This window comes from Aythya marila, assembly GCF_965140915.1.
Source record: "Aythya marila genome assembly, chromosome: 6".
Lineage (NCBI taxonomy): Eukaryota > Metazoa > Chordata > Aves > Anseriformes > Anatidae > Aythya > Aythya marila.
The window spans coordinates 29,677,115-29,689,240 of NC_139047.1; the positions used below are offsets into that span (position 1 = coordinate 29,677,115).

At 36.5% G+C, this 12,126-nt stretch overlaps 1 protein-coding gene across 4 annotated transcripts in view; it reads left to right on the plus strand.

Moving 5' to 3' along the window:
- Nucleotides 1-12,126, plus strand: part of NCKAP5 (NCK associated protein 5) — a 364,164-nt gene that overhangs the window by 233,591 nt on the left and 118,447 nt on the right. For all 4 annotated transcript variants that reach the window (XM_082763525.1, XM_082763522.1, XM_082763523.1 and 1 more), the window contains one exon: nt 8,511-8,660. In XM_082763525.1, the coding sequence (XP_082619651.1) occupies nt 8,511-8,660 (150 nt within the window). The remainder of the gene's footprint in view (nt 1-8,510; nt 8,661-12,126) is intronic.

Sequence of the window (12,126 nt, forward strand, 5' to 3'; positions counted from 1 at the left end):
CCTACACAGCATCGTGCATCCTGGGCTGCTATCGAAGAGCTTCTGGTTGGGCAGGAGGGACGAGCGAGTAAATAAGAAGCATCTTTATCTCTCTAATCCTTTTGTGGTTTCTGAGAAAAAAAAAAAATGAATAAGAAATAATGAATAGAGTCCAGAAAGAAAATAATAAATAGAAATAAGAAATTAGAAATAGAGACTACAATCAGCTGCCTAGTGACAAAGAAGTTGAATTCCAGTTTGTGTTCCTTGGTATTCCAAGGATGGGTTGTGTATATGGCCAAGTCACTTGCTCTCTATTTCCACATCTCAGTTAAAGATATTGCTCCTTCTGCATTTTGAACTGTGATTCATTTATGTTTGTAAAAAGGCAGTTGGGAATGCTGTTTTTTAAATTCTAAAAAAAAAGAAAAAATTCTAGACAAAATTTTGCTTGTTTTCTGAAGAAAAAAAAAAGAATGTATTATGTATTTACAAACATTCTCCTTGAAAACTTCTTTAAACATAAGAAAGAACTTAGAAGTATACCAATAGAGGTATATCTGTTCTGGAAATAATTTACAGTACTAATCAAGAAAAGTACATATATTTTTAATTCAGTTTAATGTATTTGATACAAACTATAATAACAGATTTGAAAAGGTGGAGTTTTGATGAGATTGATGATAGTTGTTCCTCTGTTATATTTTTTTGTGGAGATGCATTTTGAGTTTGTTTCAGGAGTTGCCCCAACAAGATTGTGAGACAAACCAACTGTCCTGCAATTTGCAAAAATTACCTCGTTATGTAATAATACACTTTTTTTTTTTTTTTTTTTTGGTCCAAATCACACAGGTAGCTTCTTAGGTCAGCTTCAGCATTTGTGCTTATGATGGGAAACTAGTCAGTTAATACATTGCTTTCATTCCAATGTACTAGTTAATACTCGTCTTCAGGTATGTTCTTTAGAGCTGCTTTGTGGTATTCCCGAGAGAAACCATGTACGGAAAACTGGATCAACAAGTATAAGTTCTCAGGAGACTTTCTTGTGGTTAAAAAAAAAACCACTGCACTTAAAGTTTTTTATTTCATTAAAAAGAGTAATTTGGCCTTCATCCAAGTAGTGAAAAGATATTATTTTTTAGAATGTGAAAGGGTTGCAAAGGGAAGAAAAATAGGCTTGTTTCTAGCAATTTAAATCCAGAGTAAATCTGTTGCCTTAATTGCCATCACATAGAATTTACCCGATTTAATTATCATAATAGTTTGGTTTGTTTGTACTTCAGTCAAAGGTAGATATTTTAATACAGTCACTTCAGTCAAGTGCAGTCACTTTAACACGTACAAACTCATTTGTAAAAGTTGAAATGCTGCATGTAGGTTTCCTGTGAAGAAAGATGGTTACTTCAAGGGTGGTGCTAACGAACCAACTAGTAGGAAAATATCTGCGTGAAAAACTATGCTGCAGATTCTTCTCATAAAGCCGTATGAAGAAGAAACATAGGAAGAAGAAACAGCTTAGCTCTTGAATACCTCCTTTCTGCCAATTGCTGTTGAATGTTGCTGCAGCCTTCCATTTTGAGAAGGCAGTGACACAACACAGAGCTGCTGCCACCTTGCCCTGCCATCACCGTGCTTGAGACCTGGCACACAAGGGTCACCTCCAGAATTGTCACTCCCTGATTTCGCTTCTGACAGCTGAAGTGCCAGAGGTGAGGGTGCTGCTGATCCTGTGAATGCCCATTTACGAAAGTCAGGATGGTGTCAACAGCAATATTTGGTCACAGGTTGGTGCAGTTCCCTTTGGCACCCAGGACTGACTTTAATCTGGGGACCTCAAGACAAGAAGCTCCATCTAATCTTTCTGATTTTCTAAGTTCACTTAGCAGTGAACTTCATTGCAAAGGTTTTTTTCTCTTAGAGTCCTTTTTGATCAGAACTTTTTCAAAACTACTTGTTTCTGATGCATGGAGCAGCCAATAAAAGCATCATCAGGAAGTTTATTAATGTGACTGCAGAAGTGCTCATAGGGGTGGTAGCCTGCACTGAAGAGAGTTTTGAGTGAAGAATAATATGTAGTACATTGAGATTGATATGTGAGCGGTAGGAGGCTCATATCAGAAACATAAAGAAAGTACTTTGTTCTCTTATCCATCACCCATATTTAATCTAGGGAATGTTACTGCTCACTCTGTTCACTCTGTAAGTCAAAACCAGAGATGAAAAAGAAGAACTTTATATGTTCTTCCTGACAACAGTTATGTTAACCTGTGAACAATTTGGGATGTTTGTGTAAAATGTTGTGATATATGTGCATTCCTTCCTTTTTCTTCAATTTTGTCAGCTTGTTCAGAACAAAAGCTGTTGGCTAAACAAAAATATATTATTATTGCATTTGCTGATGCGCTATCAGAAACAAGGCTATATTTTAGTCTACCCTTCCACTGGGAAGAAGTGAAAGAAAACAGCTGAATACATAGAGACAAATAAGCAGCTAAAACAGAAGTTGTGTTTGTAGCCTTATATTGAGAGATCATTTAGATTGCACAATCCAGTTGTGTGTAATTTTTTTTTCATTGTAACTTGATTGTTCAGTTACTTTTTTTTGGGCCTGAGTCATGGTGTTCAATTGGATTGCCATTAGCAGATAGAGCAAATAATAATAAAAGAAAAAAAGTTGCAGCTAGAACAGACATATTCATGTCACAGTGACATCAGTAACTACTTGTGTACAGGGCATCTTGCAGGAAGCACTTAGTGAATTCATCAGTCCTGCTTCATATCGCATTGACTTAATGTACAAGCGTCCTTTATGCACTTCAGGTTTTTCCAAGTGAAATTGGCCAAACAGCCTATCAGAAGAAACTGCAAACATGTCAAATGGCCTATTTAAGAGGGATTGAGTCCCAGTAAATGTGTTAATTATGATAAAGGAAAAAAAGACTATGGTGGGAGGTAAAAGGAGAGCAAGGTGCCACTGAAAAACAATTTTAAACTTGTTGGAATGTTAAGTCAGTAGTCCTTGGAGCAATTGCTGTCTTTTTCAGCTTCTGCAGTCAAATTATTGGAGCTAGTTGTGCATAGCTTGGGGCTGTTTTTTCCTGAAAGTACAAAGAAACCCTCATGTACTGTTTTTATCTACATTGACAGTCTAAAAATTCTCGTTTCATATTGCTCACTTGCAGTGAAGAATAGTGCTGAACACTAGGAGGTCTGCAGTGGAAATAACACTGAAAGTACATAATCTAAGAATACATCAAGACTATAGAACGGCCTTGCAAGAAGCAGCATTCAGAATTTATTATTACAGACACAATTCTGTATATGGTTTTGTAAATTGCGGTTCAGGTTTGGAGGTTAAGAGTCTGTCTTTCTGATAGCACAAGAGAGTGTTAAAAGCGTAGAACTAAAGGAATTTACCTGAATTACCAAACTGAGTTACTGACAGCTCAGTACCTATCTCACTCAGAAAGAACTGCAGAAGCTCCTGAGACATGCTCATGAGAAGTGCTAACTGGTTTGAGATGCTGAGCTAGCCACATAGCGTGGGTTCAGTATTGACTGGATTCTTGGGGGCATCTAAGTACATTCTGCTAGTAGAGATTTACATTGTGAAAGTTGCTAAGTTTCTTCTAAAATCAGTCTTTGTAGCCAATTATAAACACAATTTAATTATATGTCTTACTTTTTTTTTTTTTTTTTTTTTTTTTTCCTGTGTGATTAAAGTATGCTATTTGGAAAAATGCAGGCACGAATCTCTGAAGAATTTGAATTTGTAACCCTTATAAAACCATTGTCTAATGAATTTCAGAGGTTGGAGAATTAAAAGGAAAAAAAAAAAAAAAAAAAGAACTCTCGCACTCTAGCATCACAATCTTACAATCCGACACCCCAAATGGAAAAAGGGATAGTTTGTATTTGAGGGATCTTTACTGTGTGGCATCTGAAACACTTCACTTCTGTGGAGGGCTTGGGTTAATCACCTGAGAATGATCTCTAGCTGCTGTAAGTAAAGATGTCATTTATAATTATTACTTATCAGTTTCCAGACAAGCAATTCATCATCAAATGCTCATTGAGAAAATCAGCATCTCAAGTATCTTGATCTTTTTTTAATTCGTTTGGTTCAAACAGGAATATGTCACATGTCCTTGTGAGAGATAGCTGTTTATAATCAGCGCTGTAGAGTACAGATCCAGTTATATCAGGTTAAAATTAGGCTGTTATATTATTGTAACCACTTGTCCAGTGAACTCGAGAAGCTGGGTAACCTGTTCTAGTGACCATATAACCACTCTCCCCCAGTGCAGGACTTTGCATTTGCCATGCTGACAGCTATGGCACGTGCTGTGCAGTTGCTGGCTCTTTTAGTTTCATGTCTGGCAACAGCTCCTCCTGTGGAAGCCTGTCTGCTGCATTAACAGCGTTAAAGACTTTTGTTTTCTTAAAGTTTTCTCATTTGTGTAGTCAGTTCCTGCATGGTAACATCTCAAAGTAGCAAAAATTGAAACATAAGGTACTGAGGAATTATATGATCATTTTGTATAATGTATTTGTCCTTACTACTAGAGAAGAGTCCTGATTGCAATTAGTGCCTAATCATTTTGTTCGTTTTAAAAAAGAAAATCTAGAATAGATTTTTTGGAGATACCTTTATTATTATTATTATTATTATTATTATTATTATTATTATTATTATTATTTGCATCATCTGACTTTTAGCCCTCATTTTGAAATTTTGTAGTTACAAATTGAAATATTTTAAATTGTATTCATTTTTTTTCCATTTTTCACGCGTGCGCGTGTGTGTAGTGTGATTCCTAGGAAGCATCTTAAATAAGATGAAAGGCCAAGGAATGACAAACCACACTATTGCCAATAAAACTTCAAAAGTACACTCATTTGTGATATTGCAGTGGTTAAGAAATAGCTGGCTAAGCATCCCTTTGACATTTGGCTGTTCCCCGGAAAGGTGACCAGACTCAGAGGACAGGCATTGACCACGGCTCCCAGCAACTAAAGCTGTGTCCAGAAGGTCAGCCTGTTGCCTTCCTTGGGATGAAGGAGGAGGCAATTCCTGAAGTAAGCACTTTTGTGTCTTTCATCTTCTTGCAAGCTGCTATGTGATCTTTCGCATCACTTCAGTTACACTCCTTTATTTATAAACAGCAGAAACACTTCCTTGCTCAGTGTTCTCAGACGTGGGCAGAAGGGGGAAGACTGGCTTTAAAAGTTTATTTATATTCCTACATATTCCAGGAAAATTATTATTTGGAATTTCAATTGGGTTTCTGCTCTCTTAGTTTATTGTTCTCACTTACATTTATTAATGGAAAGAGGAAGTATTATACTGTTCTTTTCTACTTGATCTAACTGAAAACCAACTTTTTGATGAGTCTCAGTGAGGTCGCTGTCTTGTACAGCTTCATAGATCAATGTCTTCAGTGATTTATATCTTCCCATTGATTCTAGAAAGCTTGCCATTTCCAGACTGCCGGCTGTGTTTTCATCGGTTGTTTTCTATTGGCTGGAGGGCCTACAGCGTTTGATCAAAAGGTTCATCATCAGTGTACTATTTGTTTGATTTATAGAGCAAACAATGCATAGAAATAATGATCAGGCTAGGATGTCATTTTAGATTTGAAAAGTGAAGTTGGCTTCAAAAAAGCCATGACAGTTTAAACCACTTTGAGAAGCTTCCACGAGGTGGGACTTGATAGCAGGTCTCTCATTAGTTTCAGTGAGATGGATCCATAGTGAGCAGCATAATCCTAGTTTCCTTTTAGAAAGATTTGAATATTTAACGTTCTTATTGTCTCTTTGTTGACACAGAGCATTAGAGATGTGGATGAGTCTGTACAATTCTCATCAGGCTGCTGAGCTTGCATCCTCTGAGGGTACAGGCATGTGTCTTAAACTCTTGGTGCTCTGGGGAGACCATGCCGGGCTGTTGCTTGTTTTTTGGTGTCCAGCTTACTTCCAGAGTGTGGTTTTCATCTGTTACCTTTCAAGAGAAGTGAAGCTGCATTGATCAGCAGGACAACACTTACTCTGCCTTTGCAGGACTTCCGACCCAAAGTATTTTGCTGTTCAGCTTGCAAATCCAGCCTGCCTTTCATTGTGCAATGAAAGGGTGCACAACAGAGACACTGTAAAAGATTGCAAATATTGTCTTTGTTCCAGGTAACTCCAGCAGTACAGGAATCTAAGGAAAAAGGAAAAAAAAAAAAAAAAAAAAAAGAAAAAGAAATAAAAAAAAAAAAGCAAGCTGTTCCATGCCATTGTTTTCTGCCTTCAGCATGCTCACTCCAGAGCTTTCTGTAAGATTTGATCAACATCATGTAGAAGATGCATATTTCCTCTTGCCCCTCCCTGTCTGCTGCCCCTCCCTGTCTTCCCCTTGCAGGCAGCTGCCTTTGACATTAGTAGGCTTATCACTTTTAAGAGGATTCTGTCATACCAAAAGCCTTTGTTATCCTCCCCCTTACTTGACTTGATTTTAAACACAAATAGTATTTATCCTGCACCTTTTCCAGATAGGATATGTGATATATCGGGGCCTTTTTAGCCCATGAAACACTGAAACTAGTTTATTATTAAATATGTGAGCTGTATTTAAATACTCAAGCAGGGGTACAGTGTGAAGTATTTGCAATTATTCTAGTGCCCATCATAGCAAAGCAGGATGCGTATTCTTGTTTATGCCACTGGTGTGCAAAGTTCACCAGGTTTTGTAATTAGAAGATGAATTGGTTACTTCTTCAGCTGTTTGAATTACATCAGAGGTACCTTTGTCAATGTTTTTCTGAGTTCATTGAAATACTTTATGTGAATGTACTCATCAGGGTAACTTGAAGGGAAAGGTGCTTAATGGCTCTTCTATAGATGCTTGATTGTTGCTATCAGTTAGTAACAATCACACAGAATCACACAGAATTTCTAGGTTGGAAGAGACCTCAAGATCATCAAGTCCAACCTCTGACCTAACACTAGCAGTCCCCACTAAACCATATCCCTAAGCTCTACATCTAAACGTCTTTTAAAGACCTCCAGGGATGGTGACTCCACCACTTCCCTGGGCAGCCTGTTCCAGTGTCTAACAACCCTTTCGGTAAAGAAGTTCTTCCTAACATCCAACCTAAAACTCCCCTAGCGCAACTTAAGCCCATTCCCCCTCGTCCTGTCACCAGGCACGTGGGAGAACAGGCCAACCCCCACCTCGCTACAGCCTCCCTTGAGGTACCTGTAGAGAGCGATAAGGTCGCCCCTGAGCCTCCTCTTCTCCAGGCTGAACAAGCCCAGCTCCCTCAGCTGCTCCTCGTAGGACTTGTTCTCCAGACCCCTCACCAGCTTCGTCGCCCTTCTCTGGACTCATTCAAGCACCTCCGTGTCCTTCTTGTAGCGAGGGGCAAGAAAAAAACAAACAAACAAACTGTATTTATGGTTCTCATGTGATCAGGATAACACTAATGCTGGAAACCTGATGGAATGGCTCTTTGAAGTCAGTGTTTTGAGGCTTTGTGCCTCCTGGTTTCTGTAAGAGTATTCAGTGATTAAGCCCATAGCTTATAAAATTGATTCTTGATTAAAGTTTTAAAATGGTAATAGTCCATTTCTAAGCTAGCTAATTTTTTAAAAAGGCATTGCTAGAATTGTGATTCACAGTGCTGATTTTTAATTCAGTTATGTTTATGGGTTTTAATTAAGATAATGTTTTGCTGTTAAGTCTTTGAAGAGTAATCAGATATTTGCGCAGTTATTCAAGTTGGACTGTTCTTCATGAAAATACATATTTTTATGTCTAGAGTTTTTGTTGCATGTTTTTGTAGTCTAGATGTTTTGCTTGCTCTATCTCATTCTCTCAACAGAGAACTTGGGCACATAATTAATGGTGTTAGTAGCATTCAAGTGTTCAAATCTAGCATTTTTATAGACATCTTGTAAAACCGAACAGCCGTAAAACAGCAGCAGCTAATAATACCCAGTCTGACTGACTTGTAATAGACTGGGGCACTTCAGAAAATTTTGCTGTCAGGTTGATTCTCTCTAGTTGTCTGTTAGTGTGGGTCTTAAATCAGCATTCAGGTAGTAGCTTGGTTCTCAGCCCATTATTTAGTAATTCAAATATTAGCTCAAGATGAAGAAAGGTGAAATACATCAGACATGAACATATGTTAGCTTTTTGTTAATAAACTGCTTTATATCTCAGTGGCAGAATGTTTCCATTGAAAGAAGATACACTCAATTTTCATTGCAACCTTAAAAGAAGAAAATGCAAGTTACTCTATTTAAAAATGATAAGTTCCAAATTTTAAGTATCTTAAGTGGATGTAGCAGTTCATTTGTGCATACGCTTTTGTAGAACTGGCATAGCAGCATGTTTAATAAACCCTTCATGACTCCATTTATTTAGTTCTGTAAGTTGCAATTTGCTCTGTCTTTTTTTCATTCATATACAAGGGAGATTTGAAGATACTTGCATAGTTAACTTCATTTCCACCTGTGAGTAATGACATTTTAAAAAATCGTTTCAGGAAAAGCTGTCAGAAGACAGTAGGAAATGTAAAGAAGGCATGGAAAAAATTCACACAGTAGTAGATGAAGATTCAAGAAGTGAAAGCAGCAGCACTGAAGAGGAAAAAGAAAAGACAAAATTGCTATTAGAGCGTTTGAAGGCTCTGGAGGTAAGAAATACAACAGTTTCACACATAAAAGCCCACCTTGTCCCCTGCCTCATTCGTTTATTGTCACTGAATCTCCCCTGTAGTATAAATCTAATCTTTCTCAGTTCACCTGTACTCATATTATGGGATATTTCTTTTTTATAATTCATTTACCAGGGATGAATAAGAAACTCAGTCTTAGAATCACTGAAAGGATTTCTCTCTAATGTTGAGCATCATATATCTTTATAAAAGTCTTCATACTTGATTTTAATTCAACTGAGATCATTTAAAGAGAATTTTTTTACTGTTTTTATTTCAATTATTAATATTTTCAGACAAATACAGATGGTTTAACAACTGTCATAAAACCAATGCCGCTTCATTGTAGTTTATTGCTCAGTGTGCTCAAAGACTTGGCTCAAGTCTTTTTACTGCTGGACTGTGGAAAATCTATTTCTTGGTAGACCACAAGGAAAACTGCACTCTTCACATTTTTAGTCCAATGGAAAATCAGGGCATGCAAAGTACTGAATCTTGTGGTACTTATTAATCATAATCTCTATAATTCAAGATGGTTAAAAATTCCTGAAGAAAAAGTTCTAGTTTTGTTAAGCAACCATGAAGAAGGTGCAGGTAGGATTGTAACCACTATATATTTATATATGTATGTTTACATATATGACCTTCCTTTGTTCTCCCTGATAGAAACATGGATTTCAATGTGTATAAAACATTAAGACTATGCAGAGTTTAATATAAATTAAAACTAGTAATAAGACATTTTGAATTTACAAAGCATTTGCTTCATTCTCTTCCATTCAAGCTATGTTGCATTCTGTGTATTTATAAATGAATGCATTGCAGTGACTGTAGCAGCCTTTTACCTACTCTTGGTAAGCAAGGTCTTCATCATTGGGCCTTATACATTTTCAGTTCAAAGTGATGACTCTCTTGCCATCTTGCCATCACTTTTTCTCATCACAGTTTCTATTTTTGAGTTATACTCTGATCAAAATAAAACTCTGGATTTTTGTTCGTGAGGACTTTGTTAAAAGTAAAACATGGACAGTTATAACCCTGTTTGGATCTAAATACAGATTCTGAAATCTGAAAGGTACACAAAGTCTCTGTAGTTTTTCTTTCCTTTAAAATAATGAGCAGTTTGTAAAGTAAACACATTTAATATGGGCCCAGAGAATTTGTGGATGTCCCATCCCTGGAGGTGTTCAAGGCGAGGCTGGATGGGGCATTGGCTAACCTGGTGGGTGTCATCCCTGCCTATGGCAGGGGGTTGGAACTAGATGATCTTTGAGGTCCCTTCCAACCCAAGCCATTCTATGATTCTATGAATATTAATTAACCTTAACTTTGCACAGAAACCAACTGCTCAATAGGAAATTTTTAAGGCCCATAAACCACTGATAAATATACAGTTTACTATCATCCTGCTTTATCTGTCAGTGGAGGATGACTGTATGTTCTTTGTGGTCTTTAATTTTCAAATACGCGTGACTTGTGTTTACTTGGCCAGAATCTTAATCAGTCTGCATGACAGTTTCAGTTCTTTTTGTCCCCAGTTAATAGGAAGTTGTTCAGCAATGTCACGGCCTTTATCAGTTGTGGCAAACTGCCCAGATATGTAACATAACATAATGGACAGACAGAATCTAGGCCTGGAAGGTGAGTGAACAGATCCCCTCACTGATGTCAGTGCTGTGCAGTGGCTTGTTAAAAAAGCACTTATTAGTGAATGCCAATACTTCAATAATTAATCTACATAAGTAGTCTAAGTAGCTATCAAAGTTGAAGGATGAACTGTAGGACTATCATTAATTGTAGCCCAAGATAATTAAAACAAAGTGTTGTTAATTGTGTGTTGTTTAATGGCATATATTCTCGCACTTGTTTTTTCTTGTGAAGAATATAAATTGTAATGTCAAAGACTCTATGGTTTATTAATTGAGACATACTTTTTTTTTTTTTTAAGTTATATGCAATTAGGAGTTCTAATCCTTTACTATTTGCAAAGCAATTACTCTAAATATTTTATTAGTCTTTATAAAAAGGAACGAAAAATTGCTGTTTGCTAGTTCCTGTGCAGTGGGTGTCAGAATCTTTAATCTTACTTTACATTATTAGATGTTACAGTATGATACACAATTAATAAAATCAACAAGACTAGTAAAATACTTAGTAAAGTTGGTCCTCCATCTGTGCACTGTAGAATCTGAACACTGCATATAAACAGAACTACTGAAAAGAGTGAAAATGTGGGGCCTAACTCATTAAAGCCTCTTACTATAATTTCAGGAATATCAGCACTTTTAAAAATCTATTAATATGTCTTCGTATAATTTATTTATTTTTTTAAGTTAGTTTGGGTTTCCTGTCCATGTTACCAGTTTAACCCATGTAGCCTGGTCTGTTAGAGCATTCCATCCTCCCTCCCTCCCTGTCCTACTGCTGGGGTGCACTTCTCCTGAAATGAGGGCCTGTGTGTACGTATGTATATATAAAGGGATACTATAATGTCCATGTGGGGAAAAGTGTAATGAATTGGTGTAATGTTTTTATTATAGAAAGGTTTTTATTCAGTAGTTAAGTTTTTTTCCTGATTAATATGTTCTCTTGACTGGTGATATTCAAAGAAACAAAAAAAAAAATTGGATAAGTCCAAGCTGATTTTCAAGTGAATGAAGAGAAAAAGAGAAAAGCCATCCAGCACAGGAATAAATGGACAGTTCAGCCAGTACATATATAAGATAATAAATTGTTTTTTTTTGTTTGTTTGTTTGTTTCTTTGTTTTTAATACCTACATGGGGAAAAAAAACCTCCTGATCCATGCATGAAATAGTTTTTATCCCATCCTTTGTCAATTACTCCTATTGTAGACATGAGGTGAGTGGTGGTTTTCTTCAGGAAGTTCTGGCAAGGTGAAGAGAACTGCAGTCATCTTGGACTGTCAGATACTGACCAGCAAATTATTGGCTTCAAGTGGAATAAAGGGCTTAGGCTTCATTTTCAGAGAAAAACTTTCTTTAAATGACTTCCTTATCAGTGGAGCTGTATTTAACATTTCTTTTCTTATACTCGGATGCTGTCAAATGTATTGCCAAATAAATGTCTGTAATATGTTTTAGGTTTATTAAATTCTGTTTAACCTAGAAATTTTCTCACCGAACAGTAAAAACCAGTATAATACAGTGTCTTTGTAGTCAGCCCAAGTGAAAGCTATCATATACTTCGATAAGAAATATATATACATATTCCCCAATTGCTCCTTTTACCTGTAATCTTTTTACATTCTTTATCGTTTACAGCAAATTCTATTTCCACTCTACTGACTGATAAATACCATACGTTTCTAATCAAATGAAACAGGTGACAAATAACAAATGGTTCATACAGTCTTGTATTCCGTTTTATGTAGTTGAAATTAATTGTGATTTCCTGGATATCAAAACTACTTTGTGCCTTCAGCAT